General features: G+C 43.1%; 1 protein-coding gene across 1 annotated transcript in view; it reads left to right on the forward strand.

Moving 5' to 3' along the window:
* Window positions 1–25,747, forward strand: part of LOC311619689 (maestro heat-like repeat-containing protein family member 1) — a gene marked incomplete at both ends in the record, with an annotated part of 59,482 nt that extends 33,735 nt beyond the window's left edge. Inside the window, 14 exons of the mRNA XM_084878241.1 lie at window positions 194–291; window positions 852–1,001; window positions 2,063–2,217; window positions 2,472–2,604; window positions 3,260–3,444; window positions 4,593–4,730; window positions 4,954–5,071; window positions 5,472–5,612; window positions 5,927–6,100; window positions 20,088–20,246; window positions 20,597–20,719; window positions 21,895–22,000; window positions 24,529–24,594; window positions 25,680–25,747. Of these exons, the coding sequence (XP_084734367.1) occupies window positions 194–291; window positions 852–1,001; window positions 2,063–2,217; window positions 2,472–2,604; window positions 3,260–3,444; window positions 4,593–4,730; window positions 4,954–5,071; window positions 5,472–5,612; window positions 5,927–6,100; window positions 20,088–20,246; window positions 20,597–20,719; window positions 21,895–22,000; window positions 24,529–24,594; window positions 25,680–25,747 (1,814 nt within the window). The remainder of the gene's footprint in view (window positions 1–193; window positions 292–851; window positions 1,002–2,062; window positions 2,218–2,471; window positions 2,605–3,259; window positions 3,445–4,592; window positions 4,731–4,953; window positions 5,072–5,471; window positions 5,613–5,926; window positions 6,101–20,087; window positions 20,247–20,596; window positions 20,720–21,894; window positions 22,001–24,528; window positions 24,595–25,679) is intronic.
* Between the last annotated feature and the right edge of the window lie 540 nt (window positions 25,748–26,287).

Here is a 26,287-nt window from a genome sequence, read left to right on the forward strand (position 1 = left end):
CAAGATTGTTTGTTTTTGCCCGCAGCTCCCACCATTTCTTATATTAATGCCCATTCCTCTACTCTCAGCCCCACAGGACATACATAGCCCCAAGCTGACTTAATTCAGTAGGAGTTTTGGTCTAGATGGCAAAGGGGGAACTTAACATGCCTTCTGAGTGTCTGAGGGGTGGGGTGCGGTGTCTTTGTTTCAGTGATGAAGAAGAAAATGCAGGGCTTGTGGGAAGAGGAGAACTTGAATGAAGTGTATAGTGCCAACTTGTTCTATAACAACACCTTTGCGATTGCCGAGGTGAGAGGAGCAGGACCAGAGGCAAAGTGGGGAAAGCCTGGGCCTCTCATTTACATGCTATTATAGACTCCTGGGGTGGTACTCTTATCCTGTCTCCCTTCCCATTACTAGATGTGAACTTTTCCTTTGGGGGAAGTTTTCCCATCACATGCTACTATTTGTTCCCCCTTGAACATCTGGGTCCTAATCCTTCTTTCTCCCGTCCCCCCAGAAGCATTTGCTTCATGCTAATGCTGTTTTGTGAGCAATGTGTAGACTCAAAGGAATTTCACTGAGGATCATAGCCCTGGTTCTCCTCTCCCTGGGTTCTGCCTCTGCACCCATTGACCTCTGAGCCCCACATTGCACTTGAGACCAGTGTTTCCTCCCTTGCATCCCCAGGACTCTGTCCACAGTGAAAGTGTTTTCTAGGAGTTAGGCAGACAGCACAAGCCTAGGACAGAAGCACATACACTCCCAAAAGAAGCCCTCCCTCACCAGGAGGAATGGCACAGGCTATCTAAGACAAGGGGAGCCCTGGATCCAGACTGATTGCACCATCTGATCCCACCCTGTTGCAGGCCTTTGCAGAGTACTTCACCCAGACCCAGCTCACCAACCTGGTGCTAACAGCCATGGAGGAGCTGACTGGCAGCAGGGCTAAGGTGTCTCTGGCTGCAGCGCAGTTGATGAGTGGTGTCATGAAAAAGCGGGGCTCAGATTTGATAAAGGTAGTGTGGTGCTGGGTGGGAGCTCTGCCTGGAATGTCAGCACCCTGGCTCTTGTCCTGGCTGTTACCAACCAGCCAAAGGGCCTTAGCCAAGTCCCTCTCCTCAGCTGGCTTTAATTCCTTCACTTCTAAAATGTGGGCTTGCACTAGATTTCCTCTGTGGTCCCATGAGCCCTGACATTTGTAATCCTGAGCTTGTAACTGCAGTGCCTCCTATCTGGGTGGCTGATTCCTCAGTTAATGACAGCCATGTGCAGGGGTGTAGGCACTGTTGGGGGACTCACCCAACCCCATGGGATGTCAGGAGCTTAGACCTCTGTGAGGGGGTAAGGCTGTGAATTACAAACAAGGAAGCTCACAAAATTACTGAACTTTCATAAATGGGAAGATCTAGCATTTAAAAATCTGATTCTCATTTCACTAAGAAAATAAAACAATTTTAAAATGGGGTCACATAGGACAACTTTATAAGTGACCACCATCCTCTTTATATGTGTCACGAGCTGTCCACCCCCTTTTCTCTCTGAATCCCCTGACACCCATTGCCTCCACTCATTTATGTGACTGGCCTGGCCTAGGTACCAGAAATAGAAGGGCACCATGACAGTGTCCTTAAAATATTGCAATGAAATGGGCTTCCTAGAGGTCCATAGTTTAGAGCGCTGAGCACCAGATGAGAGCCCTATGGTCTTTCCACATCCAATGCCACTGTCCCTGCAGTTTCAGGGGTGCAAGTTGACCTCAGCTGGAAGGGAAAGCCCTGGAGTGCATCCAGGGCTTGTGCCTTCCTTCTGGAGGGCCTTGTGTCTCCTGGGAAACCTCAGACCTTCTCTCTGGATGTTGGGGGAAGGAGCAGGCATTTTTCTAGTGGGCCTTGGCATGAGCTTCCTTTGGTGGGCATTGCTGGTCTAGCCTTTCCCACCCCAGAACTCTGCCTTGAGAAGAGAGTCACCGACAGGATTACAACTAGGCCCCTTGAGTTTGAGGACTTAGTAGAGAGGGAGGAGGAAGGAAGGAAGTAAAGAAGAAATGACTGGATTTTTTTCTGGCTCTCCCCTGCAGGTTGAGGAAATTGTGGTGGGCATCCTGGAACGGCTCAAATTGCAACTGGATCCCAACACAAAGGAGGAGATCCTTCGGGCCCTGTGCTTGCTGGCAGGCAACAGCACTAACAGTGTTGTGCCCCTGCTGCTGAACAGGCCCCTCCCTTGGGATAGGTACCTCTCCCACACCCAGGAGCACACTCCATCCCAGGAAACCCTCCCTTGCCCCACCCCAAGCCCATGTTAAAAATCACTGCACAAGGATGCTTTCTTCTTGATGCCAATCAAACTTCATGTTATTTGGCCAAGTCCTCTTGGGCCTCACTCTCTCTAGAACCTGAGAACAGGCACTTCATGGGCTCAAGACCAGATGGGTATTAGAATATGGTTACCAGGGCCCATGACATAGCTGTCCCTGGGTCCTGCAGAACAATTCTGGACCTGTGGAAGGTGTTCGGCACCGAGCGAGAGACCACAATCAACGTCCTGCAGCTGCTGATAGGCATCCTGGAAAAGCACACCACAGAGGGAACGAGGGACATAGCCCTGCAGCCCGTGGAGGTCAGCATGGGGAGGGGTGGGGCTGAGGACTTATGTCTGGGACTTGCATGCAGAGCTGAAGATTAAAGGGCACCTGGTGGGTGTGAGCAGGTGTTAGGGAGCAGTAAAGAGAAGACAGTTAACACTGGACTCACTAATACTGCACATATGGTTAGCACTTTAACTTTGTACATCAAGAACTGCATGGTGTAGAAAGTGCAAGAATCAATCCCATTTCATGGACAAAGAAACTGATGTTCAGAGTTAATCAGCTTTTTCTATCTCCTGTGTTTGGGTCTGGCACCCATTTTTCTGGGGCCTGGCCAGAGGCATGGAGTAGTGAGGGCAGAGGATGAAGTTTGGTTGCCTGAAATTGGGTGGCCCAATTTATTTTCTGCTCAAAATTTAGAATTGGTTCCCTTCTTGTTTTCAATGTTTGGAAATAGAGAGAGGCCAGATTACATGTGTGTGGCCCTCATTTCCCCAGGGATGAGCTGTGGGCTTTCAATCTTTGGATGCTGCTTAGAAACCTCAGTCAGAGTGAACTGTGACCTTTGGGCAGTGATGAGAGGAGGGTGAAGGGAGGGCTGGACTCAGTGTGTGGGGTTGTGGGACCATTTATGTCTTTACCAGACCAAGTCAATTCTGCTTCCTCCTTTCCTTGTGTCCTCCCCAGGCGACATGTGCTTTGTGTGAGATGCTATCAGGGTCCCTGTGCCTGCAGGCCATCCAGGAACTCTACCCCCGGCTATTGCTGGCTGTGCTATGTCATCTCTACTGGGTTATAGAGCAAAATCCCTCCCAGAAGATGGTGGTCTACAGGAAGGAGGGCATCTTAGGCAAGACCTTTGACCCTACTAGGTAAGCCTAACCCTGGTTTGATGGAAAATGAGACTAGTGAACTCCAGTGGGCCCTGGACAACTAAATGCCTTCCCTAGAAATGCTGAAGAAGAGACTGACGGCAGCATAGAGCTAGAATGTTGGTGTGGGTACTGCAGCATCATGTGCTGGAATGTTCACACATATTTTCAAGTTTCTGGTTACTCTTTTCCCTGCATGCACTCTTCTGCTTCACTCAGCAGTTCACGTCTCTGTTCTGACACATGAAAGATTGAATTCTCTCCATGCAGCTGTGGCATTTGAATCTGGATAATCTCTGGCTTAGCTTTGTCACTAGCTGTGTCATCTCATGCAAGTCACTACTCCATTTTATGCAGTAAAATGGGTGTTGAACTATTAAATAAGTGGTTGTCAGACTTTTTAAAAAAAACGTCAGGGTATTCTACTCAAGTGAAAGCTTACAGTAAGAAAATAAAGAAAACCAGCACATCCCCGGTAGGGGGTGTGCAAGAGGCGGCTGGTCGATGTTTCTCTCTCATCAACGTTTCTAGCTCTCTATCGTTTTCCCTTCCTCTCTGTAAAAAATCTATAAAATATATTTTTAAAGAAAGAAAGGAAGGAAGGAAGGAAGGAAGGAAGGAAGGAAGGAAGGAAGGGAGGGAGGGAGGGAGGGAGGGAGGGAGGGAGGGAGAGAGAGAGAGAGAGAGAGAGAGAGAGAGAGAGAGAGAGAGAGAGAGAGAAAGAAAGAAAGAAAGAAAGAAAGAAAGAAAGAAAGAAAGAAAGAAAGAAAGAAAGAAAGAAAGAAAGAAAGAAAACCAGTAACCACAGAAATTCCGGTTAGGGTGGTGTGGAGGTGAAGAGACATCCTAACACTTCTACACCTGGAGAGGAGAATTTGAAAGCTGTGGCACTAGCATATCTCTATAGTCTCTGTACAAGACTCTGTGGTTGGATGAGCACCAAGGTTGAAGCAGTGAGCAGACAAACAATTGGAGATGGGTTTCATATTGCCATAGTTTATCATCAGCTGGAAAGAATGATCCAGCTAGTTACCAGATTAGAGAACAGTCTCCTGGCTTGCCAGGATAAGGATGCAAAACTATAGCATAACATCTTGTCCATCCTCCTGTTTCTTCTTTTCACAAACCTGGTGATGATTGGTCTTCAGTTGTGCCCTAGAGGTGGTGAAGCTGGTGTTGTTCGCAGCTGCATATGATGGAGTGGTGGTCTATGCAGATGAGCACAAGTGCTGGGATCTTCTGACCTGCCCTAAACTTTACTACATAGGGATCATGGAACTGACAAGGTGGGACCATTTCCCCAGCATGCCTAATACCACTCGAGCCCCCAGTGCCAATTTTCCAGGGCACAGCACTCACCTACAGCAGCCTTTAACCCTCCCTTCCTCATCTCCCAGACCTCAGCCTTCACATGTTTCCTGTTCTGTGCATACTGTTCTCTTGCCACCTCCCCTCCACCACTGCCCACTCCCCACCCAGCAACTCTTGGCTTCCTCTGCCCCATCCCAGTGGCATTGTGAAGAACTGTGAGCCAGTCCTGCTGCACCGAATTCTGAACCTTGCAAAGAATAATCTCAACAGCGTAGATAATCGTCAGAAGATCTTGGCCAGGACCCTCTATGCACAGGTGAAAGCCTGGGGAGAGAACCGCAGCCCTAGCCATTCATTTCCTGTAGCTGAGGAACATTTAACAGAAATGTTAAATAACTTGCCCCAGGAAGTAGAAAGAATAGAATTGAGTGTGGGTTGCTTCCCTGCCAACTCAGAGCCTGGTTAAAAAAAAAAGGCCTGGGAGGGGAACAGCAACATTAGTCCTCCCAGAATAATTTTAGGATCCCAGGATCTGGCCCAAAATGCTAACATTATCAGCGTTTTCCTCCATTACCTTAGACTCTACCCCATGTGGACATATCTACCACTGCTCTCAACTGGTCTTACCCGAGTGTGGGGCTTGGGGGGAGCTAGAGAAGCAGCATGTACCCATGACCATTTCTCTACCCATCGTTGTAGTATCCTTGTTTCCACAGCTCCTCTGGCATCGATCAGTGGCTCAGACTCTGGGTCAAGAATTTGTGGAAAATCTAATCAAGTGGATTAAGGAGCCCAACCTCATTATGAAAGAAATTGGACTCCGTGGAATCAGTAACATGGCACTGCACCCAACTCAAGTAAAAGTGGGGGTCCCAATGGGAATCAAATGTTAGTCTCTGAACCACTCAGGGCCTCTTAATTACCCAGAGCTCAGTATATTTCCCAACCCCACATCCCAGGGCAGTACAACATCCAGTTTATAGACTTACGTAGCCTGGCCATCTGGCCTTCCAAACACCCTGAGCACCAGCCTTCCACTTCCTCTATACACCTAGCCCCTAGATTCCCTAGGTCTGTTATTTTTTAGGTGCCATCTGTTTTCTCAAAACCCTATCCCTAAAGTGTTACATGGTCCCCAGGTGGTAAGTAATCTCTGCCTTCTTCCAAATAGTCAGAGTCTCTGAGGAGCCTGGTTCCATTCTTGCGTGACTTATTGAAGAGCGAGGCTCGAGTGACAGTTCAGGCAGTGAAGGCCCTACGGAACATCATCCTCCATGGGCAAGGAGAGGAGGTCAAGGTGGTGTTCTGCAGCATTTCGAAGCATCTGCATCCACTCATCACTGATGTATGGGCCTAAGTCCCTAGGATTAGTTGGGAACAGTATAGCATGGGCTGGGGCTGAAGGTGAACCCTGGAAGCTGAATTAAGGGTACTAGGGCAGGGCTAGGGGACTTGGTGGAAGGGTAAAATCACTGAGGGGCAGATAAATGGAGACTTGGCTATTTGAAGCAGTACATTAGACAGGTCCAAAATTCACTCCCTAATACATACAGATGTAGCACTTATCCACTTATTCTCTTACCACAGAGCCACTGAAGGGGAAAATGTGATATACTGATGTAAAATTGGTTTTGACTCCAATGATCTTCTTCTGCAGACTTAAAGATCATAACTTCTTTCATAATTTGTACCCTCCTTCCAAACAACTCAGGAACCCTAGAATGCTAGGAGCCTTGTTACAAGAACCCAAAGGCTCAGAAATCTGAATTTCCCAGCCCCAAACAGCCCACTCCATGTCTCATCCTCTTTACAGAGCAGAGACATTTTGAATTGAAGGGACTTCACATCAGAGATGTATGTTTACCTACAGTGTTCCTGTTTTGGCATCTACCCATTTTTAATATTTGAACCTTGTATTTGAATTATTTTTGTATCAGTCTCATAATCTCTAAGAGCCAAGACACTCACTCCATGATTCATCTATTTTTTCTGTTACTTTTAAAGTCCAACATGTATATTTGACTTGACAAAGCAAAAAGATAATCTTTACCCTTCATCCAAACAATATAAGAACCTTAAAGCTTGATTACACTGCCCCATTTTATTAATTAGTATTGTCTGGTATTTTAGTTTCATTTTTTTAAAATCCCCAAATTTGGTGTTTCACATAATCACAACCATTGTTGTTATTTTATACAGTCAATACTTATTGGGATTTACCCATATGTTGGTTACACATTTCTTCATTTACCTTCCTTATTATAGCTCTCTCCTCCCTTCTAGATTCATTTTCTCCTCTTTTCTTTGTGGCTTCTTTGGTGAGGATCTATTAATAGCAAAAGTTTTCAGTCTTTGTCTGAAAATATCTTATATTTTGTCTCACATTTGTCTTTATTTTTTTTTTTAGGACTTTTTACAATTTTATTTTATGTTTTTCCTCATTATTTTAATTAAGGTATTATATATGTACATACCTTATCACATTTGTCTTTAGTTTTCAGCAGTGTAGGATGTGTTGGCATGAATTTCTTTAGGTTTAGCCTAAATTTCTTGAAATCTCTATATGTCTTTTGCCGTACGTTAAAAGTTTGTAGCCATTATTTCTTTAATATGTTTTCAGCACATTCTTTTTCCTCTCCTTTTAGAAATTTGATGACAGAAATATTGGACCTTTTGCTCTTCTCCCATGGGTCCCAAGATTCAGTTCATTTTCAATAATTTTCCTCTTTGTTGTTCAGATTGGATAATTTTTATTGATCTGTCTTCAAGTTCATTGTGTCTTTCATCTGACATCTCTGTGTTGCTAATTTGTATTTATCAGTTTTAAAATTTCCCATTTTTCTTTATCTTATCTATTTCTTTGCTGAGGCTTTTATTTCTGTATTTATTACAAGGGTATTCAGTGTTGTTATTGGAGTATTTTGTATCATAACTCCTTTAAGAGGTATATCAGATAATTCCAACATCTGTTTCATCTTACCTGGCATATCAGTTGTCTTTTCCCATGTGAGTCAAGATTTCCCTAGATCTTCACATATAGAGTGATTTTTTTTAAATCCTCACCTGAAGATATTTTTTCTATTTATTATTTTTTAAAGAGAGTGGGAGGGGGACAGGAGAGAAAGAGAAAAAAAGAGAGAGAAACATGGATGTGAGAAAGATACATTGATTGGTTGCCTCCTGCTCATGCAGAGGACCGAACCTGCAATGGAGGTACATGCCCTTGACCAGGAATTCAACCTGAGAACCTTCGGTCCACAGGCAGATGCTCTAATAATTGAGAAAAACTGGACAGAGTGATTTTTGATTGTATCTTTATAAACATTAAGTTATGTGACTCTGAGTCTCATTGAAATCCTATGGAGGATGCTCACGGTTTTGCTTAGAAGGCAACTGGCCTATTTAATTTCAGCTGCAAGTTCCTACTAGCCTTCTGTGTGCGTAGTGTAATTTCAGTGTCAGTCTGAATATCGAGCCATTGCCCCTTTGAATGTTTACTTTCCCAAGGTCCTCTCTCACTGTGACCTCCCTGAATTTAGAGTTCCCTGGGGCTCCCTTTTTCTGGTTGTTTGGCTAGAAAGGTGAGGCTTTAGTTACCCTGCAATTCCAGGGATTTCTGTGACTGAGCCTACTTTTGGGCCAAGTGCCATGAAGGCGGAGAGAGGAAATAAAGAACTGGGGGGTTTGTCCATCCTCTTGGGGTCTCAGTTCTTTCAAACGGAGAGTAAGGTTTCTCTCCCTCTGAATTTTGGCTCCTATAGATTCCCACTGGACTTAGTGTGGGGGCTGTGGCATGAGAGAACAGGAGGAAAAAAAGAACTGGGATTTCCCCATTCTCTTTGAGCAATGTGAGTTCCCTTTCTGGCTCTTTGAGGTTAACTAGAGGACTGCTCTTGGAGCATTCTGTCGACCTATGGTGCTTGCTTCCCAGTTTCTGGTTGCCTTCTGGGCAGGTTGGGGAGACCAATAGATATGAAAAGCCAGACCCCTAGGCTATGGAAACCAGTGATATTCCCTTACACCATGGAAGCTGGAGTGTCAGCAGCCTCTTCATCTTTGGCACTGGTTATTTCTCTTTCTTGAAATTGTAGTTATTTAAATTTTTTGGTATATTTTATTTTTCATTTTAAGATGTCTATAATGGGAAGGTTATCAGGTTATCATCCATATTTCTGGAATGGTAAATCAAGATTTATGATCTAACTGAGAAATAGTAAATGGTCACTACACAGTGGCATCCTAGAAAATGAAAAGAACACTGATGCAGGCAAGGTCTGTGAATTTTGGGTTCTAGGTGCTACTTTCCCATTCACCTAGTCATATAAATTGACTTAGTGAAAACTCTAGTTTTCGCTCCCAGTCAAGATGGCAGCATAGGTAAACACTGTACTCCCCTTCTCCCATGACCACATTACAACTAAGCTACAGAGCAACCATCATTGATTCCTGCCTGAATTTGAGCTGAACAGTGCCCTAAAGCTAAGGATATACACAAGAAGCCACATCAAGGTTAGTAGGAGGGGAAGAGGCATGCAATGGGTTGGTCCCACACCCACATGTACTGGTTAAAGGTGGAGAGAGAGATATAACAGCTGTGAGGTCTCCCACTGTGGAGTGAGGAGTCCCAGCCCCACACTAGGCCCTCCAGCCCAGGTTCCAGTGCTGACAAGAGAATTCCCCATAACTTCTGACTATGAAAACCAGTAGAGATGGTGGATCAGTGAGGAGTGAGGGTGGAGGTAGCTTCTGGAATCCTAGGTATTCCTCTTAAAGGGCCTTTGCATGGAATTACTCGCAGATGGATTCACTTGCTCTGATCTCCAGCACTGGAGCAGCACCTCGAAAGATCCTAGAGGTAGAACTGACTTATCTGGCTTCAGGGAAAGGCTGGAAGGGCAGCTGTCTCACAGAGGAAGTGATGGTTGAAGCAACTGTTCCTTTGCTAAGCCCTCCTCCCCCCTGCATGCGTAGACAAGCATCAGATCTGAGTCTCCCTCAACCTGGTTAACAATTTTCCATACAAAGAACTTCTTTTGGCATATGGCAACATTTCTAAAAATATCTCAAAAGTTCACAAACCCCAAGCAAGCAGCATCTGGCCCTGGAATGCCCTGTCCCGCTTACCAAGCATCTCCAAGCCTCGCACCAGCAGCATCTGGCCTCAGTTTGCATCTTAGCCTCTCCCAGGTACCTCCAAGTCCACACAAGTGGAAAACATCTGCAGATCACCTTGTAGCTAATACCAGGTGGCCCCAGGCAGGTCTCAAACAGAAGATACCTTGACCTGCACTTCTCAATAGGTTTCAGAACCAACACACCTAAGTGCTCAGCTTCAGACTACATCAGAACAGCACCCAACTACATCCACAAATGACACACTCAAAGGGCAGATTCAGATGGTACCAGAGTCCTGCTAAAGCAAATTCTGCTCTGTAGGTTCACCATTGCACAATAGCAATTCCACTATAGCCATGACCAGTCCTCACAACCAATGAGCCTGAAGGTCAGTCTCTGCCATTGTTATGCCAACAGCAATCAAGTCTCAACTACAATAGGGAAGCACACAAACCCACACAAGGACACACAGGAGCACCCGGCTCAGGCGAACAGGGAGACTGTATCACTGGGCCCGTTTAGGACACCTACATAAGACGACTCTACCAAGAGCAAGGGATATAGCAGCTCTCCCTAATACATAGAAATAACATGAGGAGGTAGCCAAAATAAGTAGACAAAGGATCATGTTCCAACGTAAGAACAGAACAAAATTCCAGAAAAAGTACTAAACAAAATGGAGACAAGCAATCTACCAGATTAAGAATTAAAACACAGGTTATAAGGATGCTCAATGATCTTAATGAGAACTTTAATGAAGAGGAAATGTAAATCAAAGATAGAACCTTACCCGCATGACTCAGTGGTTGAGCATCGACCTATGAAATAGGAGGTCACTGTTCAATTACTGGTCAGGGCACATGCCTCAGTTGTGGGCTCCATCTCCATTGGGGGGCGTTCGGAAGGCAGCCAATCAATGATTCTCATCATTGATATTTCTTTCTTTCTTCCCCTTTCCCTTTCTCTCTGAAATCAATAAAAATATATTTTAGAAAAACCAGAAGATAGAAAATATAAAAAAGAACTAGTTGGAAATGAACATACAATAACAAATGAGGAAATATATTAGAGCCCTGACTGGTGTTGCTCAGTTGGTTGGATGGTGACCTGTACACCTAAAAGTTTCAGGTTCAATTTCCACTTGGGGCACATGCTGGTTTGCAGGCTTGATACCCATAGAAGGCGTGCAGGAGACAGCCAATGGATGCCTCACTCTCATATTAATGCTTCTCCCTCTCCCTTCCTCTGTGTCTAAAATAAATTTAAAAATCTTTTAAAAATAAGGAAATGAATTAGAAGTAATTAATGGGAGATTAAATGAAATTATTTGGCAGATAAGGGAGTAGACCATACCCAATCAACACAGCAAAAAGAAAAAAGAATCCAAAAAAAGTTGAGGATAGTTTTAAGGGGCTTCTGTGATATCAAGTGATCTTAGCTATGGTTAATTGTGTTGCTGTGAACATAGGGGTGCATATATCCTTTTTGATTGGTGTTTCTAGTTTCTTGGGATATATTCCTAGGAGTGGGATTACTTCTAGGTGAAATGGGAATTCCATTTTCAGTTTGAGGAAACTCCATACTGCTCTCCACAATGGCTGCACCAGTCTGCATTCCCACCAGGAGTGCACGGGGATTCCTTTTTCTCCACATCCTCCGCAGCACTTGTCTGTTGTTGATTTGTTGACAATAGCAATTCTGACAGCTGTGAATGGTACCACATTGCTGTTTTGATTTTCATCTCTCAAATAATTAGTAACTTGAGCATTTTTTCATATGTCTCTTGGCCTTCCTCTGTCTTCTTTCAAAACGTTTCTATTTAGGTCTGTTGCCCATTTTTTATTGGATCTATTATCTTCCTTTTATTAAGTTGTATGAGTTCCCTATAAATGTAGGAGATTAAAACATTATCAGTGATGACATTTGCAAATATACTCTCTCATATAGTGGGCTTTCTTGTTGTTTTGTAGATGGTTTCTTCTGCTGTGCAAAAGCTTTTTATTTTGATGTAGTCCAATTTGTTTATTTTCTCTTTAGCTTCCATTGCCCTAGGAGCAGTATCGGTGAAGAAATTGCTTTGACATATTTCATTGTGTTATCTTTATCTGGTTTTGGTATAAAGGTGATTCTGGCGTCATAAAATGAGCTTGGAAGTGTTCCTTCCTCTTGGCCTTTTTGGAATGGTCTGAAGAGGCTAGGTTAAAGTTCTTCCTTGAATGTTTAGAAAAACTCCCCTGTGAAGCCGTCTGGCTTGGACTTTTGTTTGCTGGAAGCTTTTTAATGACTGCTTCAATTGCTTCCATAGTTACTGGCCTGTTTAGATGTTTAGATTCTTTCTGATTGAGTTTTGGAAGGTTGTATTTTTCTAGGAATATGTTAATTTCCTCTAGGTTATCCAGTTTGTTGGAATAGACTTGTTCATAGTATTTTTTAACAATCCTTTGTATTTCTGTGGGGTCTGTTGTTATTTCTCCTCTTTCATTTCTGATTTTGTTTATTTGGGTCCTCTCTCTGCTTCTGGGTGAGCCGGATAAGGGTTCATCAATCTTATTTATCCTTTCAAAGAACCAGCTCTTGGTTTTGTTGATTTTTTTTTTTTTTTTGTCTCTATGTCATTTATCTCCACTCTGATCTTTATTATTATTTCCTTTCTTCTACTTACACTGGGCTTCTCTTGTTGCTCTCTTTCTAATTCTTTGAGTTGTAGGGTTAGGTAATTTATTACCATTGTTTCTTGTTTGTTTGTGTTTTGCTTTTTTTTGTTTTGGTTTGGTTTGTTTTTTGGGGTTTTTTTTGTTTTGCAGTAGGCTTATAGAGCTATGAACTTCCCTCTCAAAACTGCTTTCACTGTGTCCCATAGATTTTGGATTGTTGTGTTTTCATTGTTGTTTGTTGCCATGAGGTTTTTTATTTCTTCTTTGATCTCTCTGGTAACCCAGTCATTGTTTACTATCATGCTATTTACATGTGTTTGATTTTTTTGGAATGTTTTTATTGTAGTTGATTTCCAGTTTTATGCCATTGTGATCTGAAAAGATGCTTGATATGATTTCTATCTTCTTGAATTGGAAGAAACTTTGCCTGTGACCCAATATATGGTCTATCTTTGAAAATAGCCCATGTGAACTTGAGAAGAATGTATATTCTGTGGCTTTGGGGTGAAATGTTCTGAAGATGTCAATTAATTCCATCTGGTCTAGTGAGTCATTTAGGATTGATATTTCTTCGCTGATTTTTGTTCAGAGGATTTGTCCAATGGTGATAGTGGATATTAAAGTCCCCTAGTATGAATTTATTGCTGACAATCTCTCCCTTAATATCCTCCAAGAGTTTTCTTATGTATTTGGGTGCTCCTATATTGGGTGCATATATATTTACCAGAGTTATTTCTTCTTGTTGGATTGCTCCCTTTAGTATTATGAAGTGGCCTTCCTTATCTCTTGTTATGTCCTTCACTTTGAGATCTAATTTGTCAGATATAAGTATTATTACCCCAGCTTTTTTTTTCATTTCCATTTGCCTGAAAAACCTTTTCCCATCCCTTCACCATCAGTCTGTATGCGTCTTTTTTTCTGAGGTGGGTTTCTTGTAGACAGCAGATATAGTGGGTCATGTTTTCTTATCCAATCTGTTACTCTATATCTTTTGATTGGGGCATTTAATACATTTACATTTAAAGTTATTATTGATAGGTACTTGTTTGTTGACTTTTTTATTCTTTACGCATGTGTTCCTTCTTTGCTTCCTATTTCTTTGCCTTTTTTTTTTTTTTTTCCAGCAGACCCTTTAGCATTTTTTGCATTGCTGGTTTGGTGGTAATAAACTCCCTTAGTCCTTTTTTGTCTGTGAAGCTCCTGATTCCACCTTCAATTTTGAATAATAGTCTTGCTGGGTATAGTATTCTTGGATTCAGTCCCTTGCTTTGCATGACTTTGTATATTTCATTCCATTCCCTCCTGGCCTGGTGTGTTTCTGCTGAGAAATCAGTTTTATAGGAGATCCCTTATATTCAACTTTCTGTTTCTCTGGCATCCTTTAAGATTCTTTGTCATTGGTGTTCGCCAATTTAATTATGCTGTGTCTAGGTGTCAGTCTTTTGGAGTTCAACTTCTTTGGGATTCTGTACTTCTTGGACTTGCAGTTTTTTTCTTGCCAATATCAGGGAAATTTTCTGTCATTATTTCTTCAAACAGGTTTTCTATTTCTTCCTTCTCTTCCTCTCCTTCTGGTACCTCTATTTTGTGAATGTTGTTTTGTGTTGTCCCAAAGCTCCCTTAGGCTCTCCTCTTGCTTTTTAAGTCTTCTTTCCAGTTGTTGCTGTGTTTGTGTGTTTTTTCCTATCTTGTCTTCTAATTCGCTGATGCAGTCCTCAATTTCTTCTAGTCTACTATTTAAGCCTTCCATTGTGTTCTTTATTGCAGCTATGTCATTCTTCACTTCCTCTTGGTTCCTTTTCATGTTGGTGACATTCTCATTCAGCTCCTTATTGTTCTCATTGAGTTGTGTGTATTTGTCATTGAGTTGTGTGTATTTGTCATCTAGCCGTTTAAACATCCTTATAACCATTACTCTGAATTCTTTCTATGATATGCTACTAGCCTCAATTTCATTTAATTCCCTTTCCGGTGATTCCTCTTTTTCTTTCTTTGGGGAATTGTTTTTTGTTTGTTTCTTTCTTTCTTTCTTTTTTGTGTTTTTGTTTTTGTTTTTGTTTTTTTGTATTCCCATGTTTTGCTCTAACGTTTTAATTGTAGGTCTAATTGGTGTGATACCCAGGTTCTTTTTGAGATGGTGCTACTGGTGTGATCTCTCAGGTCTCCTGGGCTTGGTAATATAGTGTAGCTCCCTAATTGAGCTATTTGGGTTCTCTTGATGTAGGCCTGTGAGCTGGAAAGGTACAACTGTAGTGTCTAGAAATCAGTACCTGTAGAGAGGGGTGTCCCAATTTTTGCTGTCTTGCACCCTTGATTGAAATCGTGTGTGTCCAGTGGGGACTCACAGTGGCACCCAGGAACCGTCTGTTGGGGTGATGGGTCTCAGGAGGCCTACATTCTGGAAAGGCATTACTGTGGTGTCCAGACTTCTGTAGTTGTGGAGTAGGCAGACTCACCTTTTGCTGCTGCACCTGTGGTAGATATGCACACGCTCCCAGTGGAGGTTCACAGGGGCACTCTCAGTGCGTTTGCCAGCAAGGGGCGCTGAAGTACTCTGAAAGGCCCTGGAACTGAAGCCGCATAATTGAGGTGTCTGTGTGCAGGTATCCAGGATGAGTAAATTCAGAATTTCTACTGCCAGGGGGAGTGCATCCCTGTTTGTCCGAGATCATACTCCAAGGACTCACAGCAGCTCCCACAAGTGCCAGTGGATAGATGGGTGCAGGGTGCCTGCCCTTAGGAAATATGTGAGAGCTGGCGGTGCTTTTGGCACAGAGGTCTGACACACTTTGAGGGGCCATGGTGCTGAAGTTAAGCATCTGGGTGTATGTGTGCAATTATTCAGGAGGAGGGAGTTTAGAATTTCTACTACAGGGCAGCATGCCCTTGTCTGTACAGAATCACACCTAGGAGGGGCTCCCAGTGGCTCCCAGGTACTGCCTAAGAAGTGGTGTGCCCTGGATGCTTGAACTCGGCTAGAAACGTGCAAAAGTTGTGTACAGAGTTCTGCTGCTGGGGAAGGGGAAGATGCACTTACTGCTGCTGAGCAGTGCACCTTTGGAGGTGGAGTGCCCAGGATCCGTGGGTCTGTAGCTGGTATAGCAGAATTTTGGCTGGAGTGGCTGCTGGGTCACAGTCAGTGTCAAAATCTTATCTGGTGGTGGTGCTGATGAGTTCCTAGAAAAGGCCGCTGTCCCCTTGAAGATGGCATGGGCTCCATGCCTGAGTCTTGCAGTTCAGGGAGTGCCCACAACAGTAGTAGTCTCTCCTTATCCAAGAGAGCCTGGTCTGCCAGCCCCTGCTGTTCCTGTGAGATTTAACTGTCCCTTTCTCACTCTCACACACACACCACATACATCCACACATTCTCCTTTCACACCCTCACTCACTCACTTCCTGTCTCTCACCTCTGTCCTGCCAGTCACCATCTTTTCTTCCTCTCTTTTCAGTAGGTTATCTTGTTAAAAAATATTTTTTATTGACTAAAGAGAGGAAGGGAGAAGGAGAGAGAAATAAAAACATCAATGATGAGAGAATCTTTGTTAGGCTAGGCTGCCTCCTGCATGTCCATATGCCTGCACCCCACACATGTGCCCTGAATAGGAATCGAACCCTGACCTCCTGGTTCAGAGGCTGATGCTCAACCACTGAGCCATGCCAGCTGGGATGACTTTTTCCTTTGTTGATGGTTTTCTTTGCTGTACAAAAACTTAGATTGATGTAGTCTCATTTGTTTATTTATTCTTGTTTCCTTTGCCCAAAGAGATATATCAGGAAAAAATATATATATATATTGCTAAAAAAAAGTGTCAGAGATTTTACTATGTTTTCTTCTAGAATTTTTATTGGTTTAAGTCTTTAATCCACTTTTCATTTATTCTAATGCATGGTGTAATAAGGATCTAGTTTCATTTTTATTTTCATGTGTCTGTCCAATTTTTTCAACATCATTTATTTAATTGACTGTCTTTACGCCATTGTATGTTCTTGACTCTTTTGACCATATAAGCAAGAATTTATTTCTGCTCAGCAGCACTCCATTTTGTTACATTGATTTGTATGTTTTTTGTTTGTTTGTTTGTTTGTTTGTCTTGTTTTGTTTTGTTGTGTGTGGTTTTTTTGCCAGTACCATGATGTTTTGATTACTGTGGCCTTGTAGTATAGTTTAATATCAGGTGGCATTATGCCTCCAACTTTATTCTTCTTTCTCAAGATTGTTTTTGGCTATTTGGTGTCTTTTTGGTTCTATATAAATTTTTGAATTATTTGATCTAGTTCTGTGAAATAAACTATTGATATTATGATAGGAATTGTATTAAATTAATAGATTGTTTTAGGTAATAAGGAAATTTTAACTATATTAATTTTTTTCTTTCCATGAACACAGTATATGTTTCCATTTATTTGTACCTTCTTCAGTGTATTTCTTTAATGTCTTCCATAGTTTTCTGAGTATGGTTTTATCTATTTAGATTTATTCCTATGTATTTTATTTTATTTTATTTTATTTTATTTTATTTTATTTTATTTTATTTTCATGCAGTTGTAAATGGGATTGTTCTCTAAGGTTTCCTTTCTAATAGTTTATTATTAGTGCAACCAAAAAGAAAAAAAGAAAAAAACAATCAATTTCTAACTAATACTTATTATGTATTCTGATACTTTATTGAATTAATTTATAAATTCTAGTTTTTTTATTGGAATCTTTAGCATTCTCAATATAGAGTATCATGTCATCAGCAAATAATAACAGCTCTATTCCTTTCCAGTTTGGCTGCTTTTATTTCTTCTTCTTATCTGATTGCTCTGACTATGACTTCCACTACTATGGTGCATAAGAGTGGTGGAAATGACCGAATTTGGTTTGGCTCAGTGGATAGAGCATGGGCCTGCAGACTGAAAGCTCCCAGGTTCTATTCCGGTCAAGGGCATGTGCCTTGGTTGCGGGCACATCCCCAGTAGGGGTGTGCAAGAGGCAGCTGATCGATGATTCTCTCTCATCGATGTTTCTAACTCTCTATCCTCTCCCTTCCTCTCTGTAAAAAATCAATAAAAATATATTAAAAAAAAAAAAAAAGAAAAGAGTGATGGAAGTGGACATCTCTGTCTTGCTTCTGATCTTTTAGTTTTTCCCTGTTGAGTCTGATGTTAGTTGCATGTTTATGATATTTTTTTATTTCTTTTTAGAGAGAGAAGAAGGGAGAAAGAGAGGGAGAAACATCAGTATGAGAGCAGCATTGATCAGCTGCCTCCTGCACAATCCCCTATTAGGGACTGAGCCCACAATCTGGGCATGTGATCCAACCAAGAAATGAGCTGGCAATCTTTCAGCGCACGGGATGACACCCATCCTACTGAAGCACACTAGCCAGGGTTGTTTTGAGTCTTCATTGTTGATGTCCCATCCATAGGTGGGGTTAACCTTCAGGTTGGCTGACTATGAGGATTGACCCTGACTTCAGTGTATGAACTAGCTGCAGGGTAGGGTCTAACCCCATGAAGTAGAATTCACCCCAGCAAAGTCTGGTATCTGCCAAAAATCTCCCTTTCGATGTGCCACTTGTGGAGCTAATTGGTTTGTGTTCTGATGTGGTCTGAAGCCTGCCACCAGGTTCTGAGGCCTCTTGGGAGGGACTCTGGTGCTGGTGAATATCAGATGCTGCCTGTAACTGACCCTGGGATACCTGTTAGGAGCTACAAACAATCCACCTTTTGTGACAGCCTCTGCAGGAAAAGGGTGAATGTGGGAGGAGCCAAAATGCCTGCTGGCTACCTGTTGGGCCCAATCACTGAAACTGCCTCTGGCAATATGCAATTTGAAGTAGGTTCTCAGTGAGTCACCAGGTAGGGGCAAGTGGTATTCACCAGGTTGATACATATACAAACTTGGAGCCAGTGCTGCCTCTGAGGCCACTCGGCAAATGTCTCATGGTACTCCAAGATCAGCTGCCAACTGCCAGCTATAACCTGCATGGGGCCTGCAGACATTTGTGATGGGGTGGGGTCTGAGGGCATCATTTGGGTAAGGCCAGCAGAGTTTATCAGGCTAAAATAGACCAATATTTGGTCATGTGGATGGACAGCTTTGCACAGGAATGGTGGCTCCAGTCATGCATGTGAGAGGGAAAAGACCCTCACCCTAGAGCCACAGAACTCAGTCTCTGACATCCCATCCTGTTTATCTGCCTAAACATTCTAAAGATCCTTCCAAGAAAGCCTGCACTGCCAACTCAGGCTGGCTGGTGCAAGTTTGTCAGGGCAGGGATACAGGTATTTGGGAGGGCAGTACTAATGCATTCCACAGGCTGATGCCCTGTGCAGGGGAATGCTCAACCCAAGAAATATGGCATCTGTGGACTGTGGTGGGAGAGGGATTCAATACAAGAACCTTGGTGGCTGTCACTTTAGTTCTCTCCCTGAAGCCATAAAACCCAGTCTCTCCCTGTATGACTCCAGTCTGCTCTGAGCTACCTTCCCTCCACTGGAGCCCAAGCTGAGTGGCTGCAAATGACATTTTCTGCACTGATTTTTTAAAGAGGACTCCTGGGTTTTTGGCAGGCTCCCTTCTCTCCCTAGTAGATGGAATCTCCACTGAATTTCACAGCCAAGTCTTAGGTGGGTTTCTCTTCCTGTTCTGGTGCTCCAGGCTGGGAAAACTGTGTGGGGTTGAGCCCTTTGCTCCTGAAAGTGGACTTTTGTAGGTGAAATATCTTTCCAGATTCTCAACTGCTGCACGTGTGGGACCAGCTCTTTTTGTGCCTCAGTCCTTCCTACCAGTCTCCATGTGGCTTCTGTAAATCCTTGGTCATAAGACTTCTGTTCAGCTGGACTTCAGCTGGTTATTTAGGTGGATTGTTCTAAAATTTTGTTGTAGTTCTGGTTTGATGCTGTACAAATGAGGATGTGAGTGTAACTTCCACCTACTCCACCACTGTATTGGATCCTGTTTTTTAATTAAAGGGCTAACATTGAATCATCTTTCTTTTAGCCGTATGTGTTTTGTGCAAAAAATAATTCCACTTGTTAAAATACCTGTTTTCCATATCCTACAAATTCAGGAACTGTCTTGTCCCATCATCTCTGCTATTTAGTACTGTACCTAGTTCATGATAGGTGCTCAATAAATATTTGTTCAATTAATAAATATATACTATACTCTTGAAAGTGTATAAAGTTTAGCTAGATGTGATCATTGCTAATTAACACAAGCTAATACAGATTTAAACAATTACAGCATAACTAGGACAATTAATGTTTTTAAGATTTGTCATACTTGAGCTAAATCCTCAGAAGAGAATAAAGTGATATGTTGTAGATATGATCCATGGCAGAACTGAAATTATAATCTTAGTATCCCGAGCACAGTGCCACAACTCCAGAGGGCTTATTAGCTCTAGGGGGCTAAAGAGAATTACTAGGCTACACAAATCATGTTGCCTTTACAGTATGTAAAAACAGTGTCCTTTGGACATGAAAAATGAAATGTGGGCGTATGAAAGCCAAGCCAGGCAGGGCCAGAGGGAAAGCATAGCCTCCTCACCTCCATTTTGCTCCTCATGGCAGGAGAGGGACCACGTGAGGATCACAGCCATCTCTGCCCTGGGGCACATGTTACGTAAAATCAACAAATTCAAGCCTGGATATGCCTTCCAGAAACATCTGTACAAATTCTTAGTGCCTCTGCTGCTTAGCTTTCAGGACAACAACACCGAGGTGGTCAAGGTACTGGTGACCTCTGTCTTGCCAACCTCAGCCTGACTCAACCCTTTCTGCTAGAGCACAGCCCCTTCCCTTTAGTCCTCTTTCATGAGCCTGGTCTGGGGTCTGCATTCACTCTATACCTCTTTGCTAATATCTTCTGGGTTGAAGCTGAGCACTTTCCCCCCTATTGGATGCCATCAGTTTGATATGATTTTGCTCCCTGAAGCTATTTATGTACTTTGACATGATCAAGGCCCCTGATCCCAGCTACTAATCTCAACCAAACCCCTTGTGGGCTAGTTTCATGGTCTGGCCTGGCTCTGCAGAGTTGTAGGAGTGAGACTTAGGATGTCCTTGTCTCCATCCCATAGGCCTGTGGAGCGGCCCTGACTGAGTGGACTACTGTGATTGGCTGGACATCCTTCACACAGATGTTTCAGCATACCACCCTCAGTGATCACATCCAGGTGTTGGAAGAAACATGCAAGTACCTGGTGAGTGAGAGTCTCTGAGGAAGCTGGGCTACAATATGCATGCTATGGACTCACTGGCAGGCTAGGTGGGTAAAGAGGAGAAGGCTGACAGAAGATGTATTCTTTCTTTTCCTTGATTCTCATTCTTTCTCATCAGCAAACTCTGAGAACCCACATTTGGGATGCCAGTCCCAGGTTCTCCATATCTGATCCTCTTAGCATCCCAAACTCTGCCTTCAGTGGCTAGGGACGTCATACAAGGTTATTAAATGCCAATGCGCCGAGACCGGTTTGGCTCAATGGATAGAGTGTCGGCTTGGGGACTGAAGAGTCCCGGGTTCGATACCGGTCAAGGGCATGTACCTTGGTTGCCGGCATGTCCCCAGTAGGGGGTGTGCAAGAGGCAGCTGGTCGATGACTCTCTCTTATCGATGTTTCTAACTCTATCTCTCTCCCTTCCTCTCTGTAAAAAAATCAATAAAATATTTTTTTAAAAAAATAAATAAATAAATAAATAAATGCCAATGGGATAGAAGCCTTCTGGTTAGAGGGAGATTTATAGACAGGAGTCCTCAGGGATTGAGATCAGCAGTCATGGTGATAAAGGTCTGTGGTTTCAGTGACTTCAGTGAAGTCAAGAACAAGCCATAGACTTGTTAAAAAGTAAACATTTAAGGGCTACACAAGTAGTTTAGGAACTAAATGAGTAATGCTAGTATTGTGAATTGGAATGCCTTACATAGAAAGAGCACTTTACAGTGTACACTTTTACATCCGTTATCCCATTGGAGCCATTGGTAGGTTAGGTAGGTTTTATTTCAACACTTGAGATGAAAAAAACTGAGGCAGCGTCAGGGCCAGTATTTAAACCTGGGTCTCCTGGCTCTACATCAGTTTTCTCCTGGCTCTACATCAGTTTTCTCCTGGCTCTATATCAGTTTTCTCCTTTATCATGTTGGTACCAAGAAGCAAATTTCTCTTTATGAACTTCCTGCTGAGTCTGCACTTTTCCTGGGGTGGGACTTTCTGAGTGTACAGGTTCAAATAGTTTAAGCTGACTGAAGACAGAAAATGCTGCTGCTTGTGAGCAAGGTGTGAGGGCCATGGCTGCAAGGAGGTCTCCAGTAGAGTTCCCAGCAGCGCCCCCCCCCCCCCCCCGCCCCTCCTTCTCAGCATTACTCCTCTTGACTTCACAGGTGAGCAAATGCAAAAGACAATTAGTGGGGGAGTTACTGTTTCAGAGCTTCGGCTTCCTGAAGAGCTCGCAGTCCTTCCTACGGGCAGCTGCAGTCCATTTCATAGGTAAGGTGGTCCCTCCTGTTGATTCCTCCCTTCTCTCCAGCAGGAAAGCTCTCCTTGACCTTTTGCTAAAAGGTTAAGCCAGAACCATGGTATGATGAAGTTGGTCACATTCTTTCCTAGCTCTGACCTGATTAGAGATGTTGAGCTGTCAGACCCCAAATTTTGTGTTAGAAAGGCCTGGGGAGGAAGAGGAAGCTATCTGCCTCTGTCCTGGCTCTGTGTGCACCTGCCCACTTTGTCAGCATGCTGCTCTGTGAGGAAGAGAAATGTGTGCATTTGGAAGGAAAACACTTGCTTCAACTGGAACCCCATGGATTTCCCAAAATATTTTTTGTTTTAAACTATAACTACAGCCTGGGTGCATGAAATTCATGCATGGGGTGTGGAGTTGTCCCCTCAGCCCAGCCTGTACCCTCTCCAAACTGGGACCCCTCGGCAGGATATCCAAGTACTCATTTAGGCCCGATCCTAAACAGGCAGTCAGACATCTCTCTCACAATCCAGGACCATTAACTCCTAATTGCTCACCTCCCTGCCTGCCTGATTGCCCTTAACTGCCCTGATGCTGGCCTGGTCACCCCCAGCTGTTCCAAACTACCCACCCACCAGCCTGGTCACCTCTTACTGCCCCCCTGCCATCCTGGTCAACCCCCTACTGGCCTAGTTGCCCATAACTCTCCCCCAGCCATCGTGGTTGCCTCTTACTACCCTCTCTGCCATTCTAGTCACCCCTAACTGCCCACTGGTGGCCTGGTCTCCTCTTACTGCCTCCATGCCAGTCTGGTCACTCCCAAATCCCCCCCGCCACTGGCTTGGTCACCCCTCACTGTCCTCTTCTGCCAGCATGGTTGCCCCTCACTGCCCACCCTGCCGGCCTGGTTGCCCCCAAATGCCCACCCCTGCTGGCCTGGTCACCCCATACTATCTGCTGCTCAGTCATCTGGTCACCCCTCAGTAACCCCCTTGCCAGCTTGGTCACCCCATGCAGCCTGCCGCTCAGTTGTTTTGTCACCCCTCACTAACCCCCCTGCTGGCCTATTTGGTCTTCTGTTCAGTTGTGATGGTTGCTTAGGCTTTTATATACAGTATATAGATAACAGTATGTGTTAATGTTAGAAAGCATAAAATATTCACACTGGCTGTAAGAAGACAATAAGTAATGCCAGAACTTACATCATTTGGATTTAACCACTACTAAAACCCTAGAATTTTTTTCTTAAAAATACGCTACATAGACACACACATACACACACACACACACACACACACACACACACATGCATGAACACACTAATATGCACACACATATATATAGCACTTTAAAATATATATATATTTAGTTTATTTTAGAGAGAGAAGAAGTGAGAAAAAGAATTATGGATTGGCTATCTCCTGCATGTCCCCTACTGGGGATTGAACCCTTAACCGAGGCAGGTGCCTTGACTGGGAATTGAACCATGATCTCCTGGTTCCTGGGTCGACACTCAATCACAGGTCACTCAATCCAGTGGAGCTAGAGAACTTTTATTCATTTATTTATTTATTTATTTAAATATATTTTATTGATTTTTTACAGAGAGGATGGGAGAGGGATAGAGAGTTAGAAACAACATTGATCAGCTGCCTCCTACACACCCCCTACTTGGGATGTGCCCACAAACAAGGTACATTCCCTTGACCAGAACTGAAACTGGGTCCCTTCAGTCCACAGGCCAACACTCTTCCACTGAGCCAAACCAGTTAGGGCAAACTTTTAAAAAATAAACTTTGCTCCACAGCTGTATCACGAATACATGCATTACATACTCATCAGCATTGATTTTAATGACTACATAATATTAATTCTAATGTATAGATGGATTTATGAAGCCAGTCCTTATTTTTTAATATTGAGACTGTGTCATCTTATGTTTTTATAGGCAGGGACACAGTGGTTACATCTCTGCATGTCATCATGATTGTTTTTGTTAAGATACAGTTCTTATAAGTAGAAATCCTGGGCCCAAAGGATATGCCAAATTTTAAGGATGTTGGAACTGCCCTCTAAAAAGTTAGATTCATTTTCTCTTGTCACCAGTATGTATATGAGTATCTATTTCGCCAAACATTTGACAACACTAGGTAATATGTTTTTTAAATCATTACCAATTTGATAGGTGAAAAAAAAGAAGCTTGTAGTTTTGGATAATTTTTTTTTTTTTATCAGCAGCTAGGTTTTGCATTCTTTCCTGATTATTGGCAATCCATGTTTTATTTTTGTAAATTATTGCCTTGTCCATCTTTCTATTGGTGTAGGAGCCCCATAAAGTCTAACATCCTTGGTGCAAGCTCCACTTATCACCTGGGTCACAGCTGCTCTGAGGGTTGTTCTTTTACTAGGACCCCGACATGTAGCCAGCAAAGCATCTCTCACATGCATTCCTTGCTAAAATTGGTTTATAAATCCTTGTGCACTACTGAGCTTTGGGAAAGGAATGGCCCAAAGGCCCAGGAATTCTGGAATGACTTTACATCTGTTCTGTCTTTAGCATTAATAGCTGAGAAGATAAACCTGCATTACATACATGAGGAAGATGTGCAGCTGTTACGAAATGGTGAGTCTGGGCCTCACACCTGGGTTCTGGGTTACATAAGGGGGTGAGGCAAGATAGAAAGGAGGAAAGGGGGATTCCTTAAGGACATGTCACATTATTTTAAATATTATTTACTCTTACCAGTATAAAGTTTAAGTCCAGAGAAGTAAGAGAAAGGTAACATTATTTATCATCATACCAGTTAAATAGGGAGATAGAAATATCAATGATGGGAATTATCAAACGGCTGCCTCCTACACACACCCTATTGGGAATTGAGATCACAAGCAGTCATGTGCCCTGAACAGGAATGGAACAGTGACCCCCTACTTCATGAGTCAATGCTCAACTACTGAGCCACGCTGGCCAGGGCTCCATTATTCTTAATCTTACCAAAGTCCTAAACAAGAGGTAGGGAATGGAAGTTGGTGGTGCAGAGAAAGAGGAGCTGCTATTCCCAATGTCTATCAGAAGAGAAAGTTTTACCTCACTTTCAATATCCTTAGTTTCCTTCAGTCCCTGAATAGCCACACTTATGTTTTATATAGGATGTACTTCTGCTGACTCCCTGCCATTGCTCTCCAGGAATTACATTTGTTAATTATTGAAAACCTACTGTATACTATGTGCTATTCTAAGCATGGGATATTGCTGTAAACAAAACTGATAACCTTGCCTTCACGCAGTTTACATTCTAGTGGGGAAGGGAGGAATACATCATCCACAAATACACAGGTCTTAGATAAGTACTCTGAAGATTCATGCAGCCTTTGGCCGTGGTAAAGATTTTTACTTGAGTTTGGGGCGCAGCATTGAACACAGTTCTTAACTCAGCCAATGGGTGCTGGGAAGAGTTTAGGTTGCTTGTGATCATTGGTGGGTGGTATAATTCATTCCAGTACCAAATGGAAATGATTTTTGAATTATTTATTCTTCACTATTTTTCCTACCACAGTTTCCTTCCTTGATGTAGAGACAAGATGAAGAGAATGTTTGCTTCTATACCACCTGTTCCTATGCCTCAGCCCTTTTGTAGTTCAGAGTGTTATGTGTTTGTCTGAAAGTCCTGACATGAATGCCACAGGTTTGCTGTTCTGGTGTTGCAGATGCCTATCCTCAGGGGGGTTTGGCCTCTGGTTTGAGCCCAATTCGAGTTTCCTGGTGTCTGGTGTGAGCTAATACTTTGGGAATGCTGTTTTTGAAGAAATGGCGGAATCCTGTCTCAGAGGAAATGCCTAGCACACAACTGGAGACAGACAAGTTCTTGTTGTCTTTACAGCTCTTTGTCCAGAGAGAAAAATGGTCAATGACTTCTAGGGGTACTTTCTTCCTCAGAATCAGCATTATTCAGACCAGTTTCAAATACTAGATCTCTTGCTAATGAGCCATGTGAGCTTGGGCCAGTTACTTTGCCTCTGTGCCTCAGTTTCTCCATTTGCATCATGAGGATAATGGTATTGATCTTAAACATTGTTTTGAAGATTGAACACAAAATATGAGAAGCACTAAGCTTTGCTGGGCACATAGATGTCCCACAAAAGACCTGTGCTGAACCGACTCAGGCTCCTGGGCCCGGGAAGGGGGTGGCATTGGGAGGGCAGGTAGGGAGTCTACTTGTCGCTATGGCCAAGGAAATATCAGTTTGTTTGTTGCTTCCCAGAGAGTAGCCATGCTATTGCTACCACATTAATGATGAGTTAGTAGCATCTTCCCT

The sequence above is a fragment of the Pipistrellus hanaki genome (genome assembly GCF_964339955.1).
Source record: "Pipistrellus hanaki genome assembly, chromosome: 3".
Classification (NCBI taxonomy): Eukaryota; Metazoa; Chordata; class Mammalia; order Chiroptera; family Vespertilionidae; genus Pipistrellus; species Pipistrellus hanaki.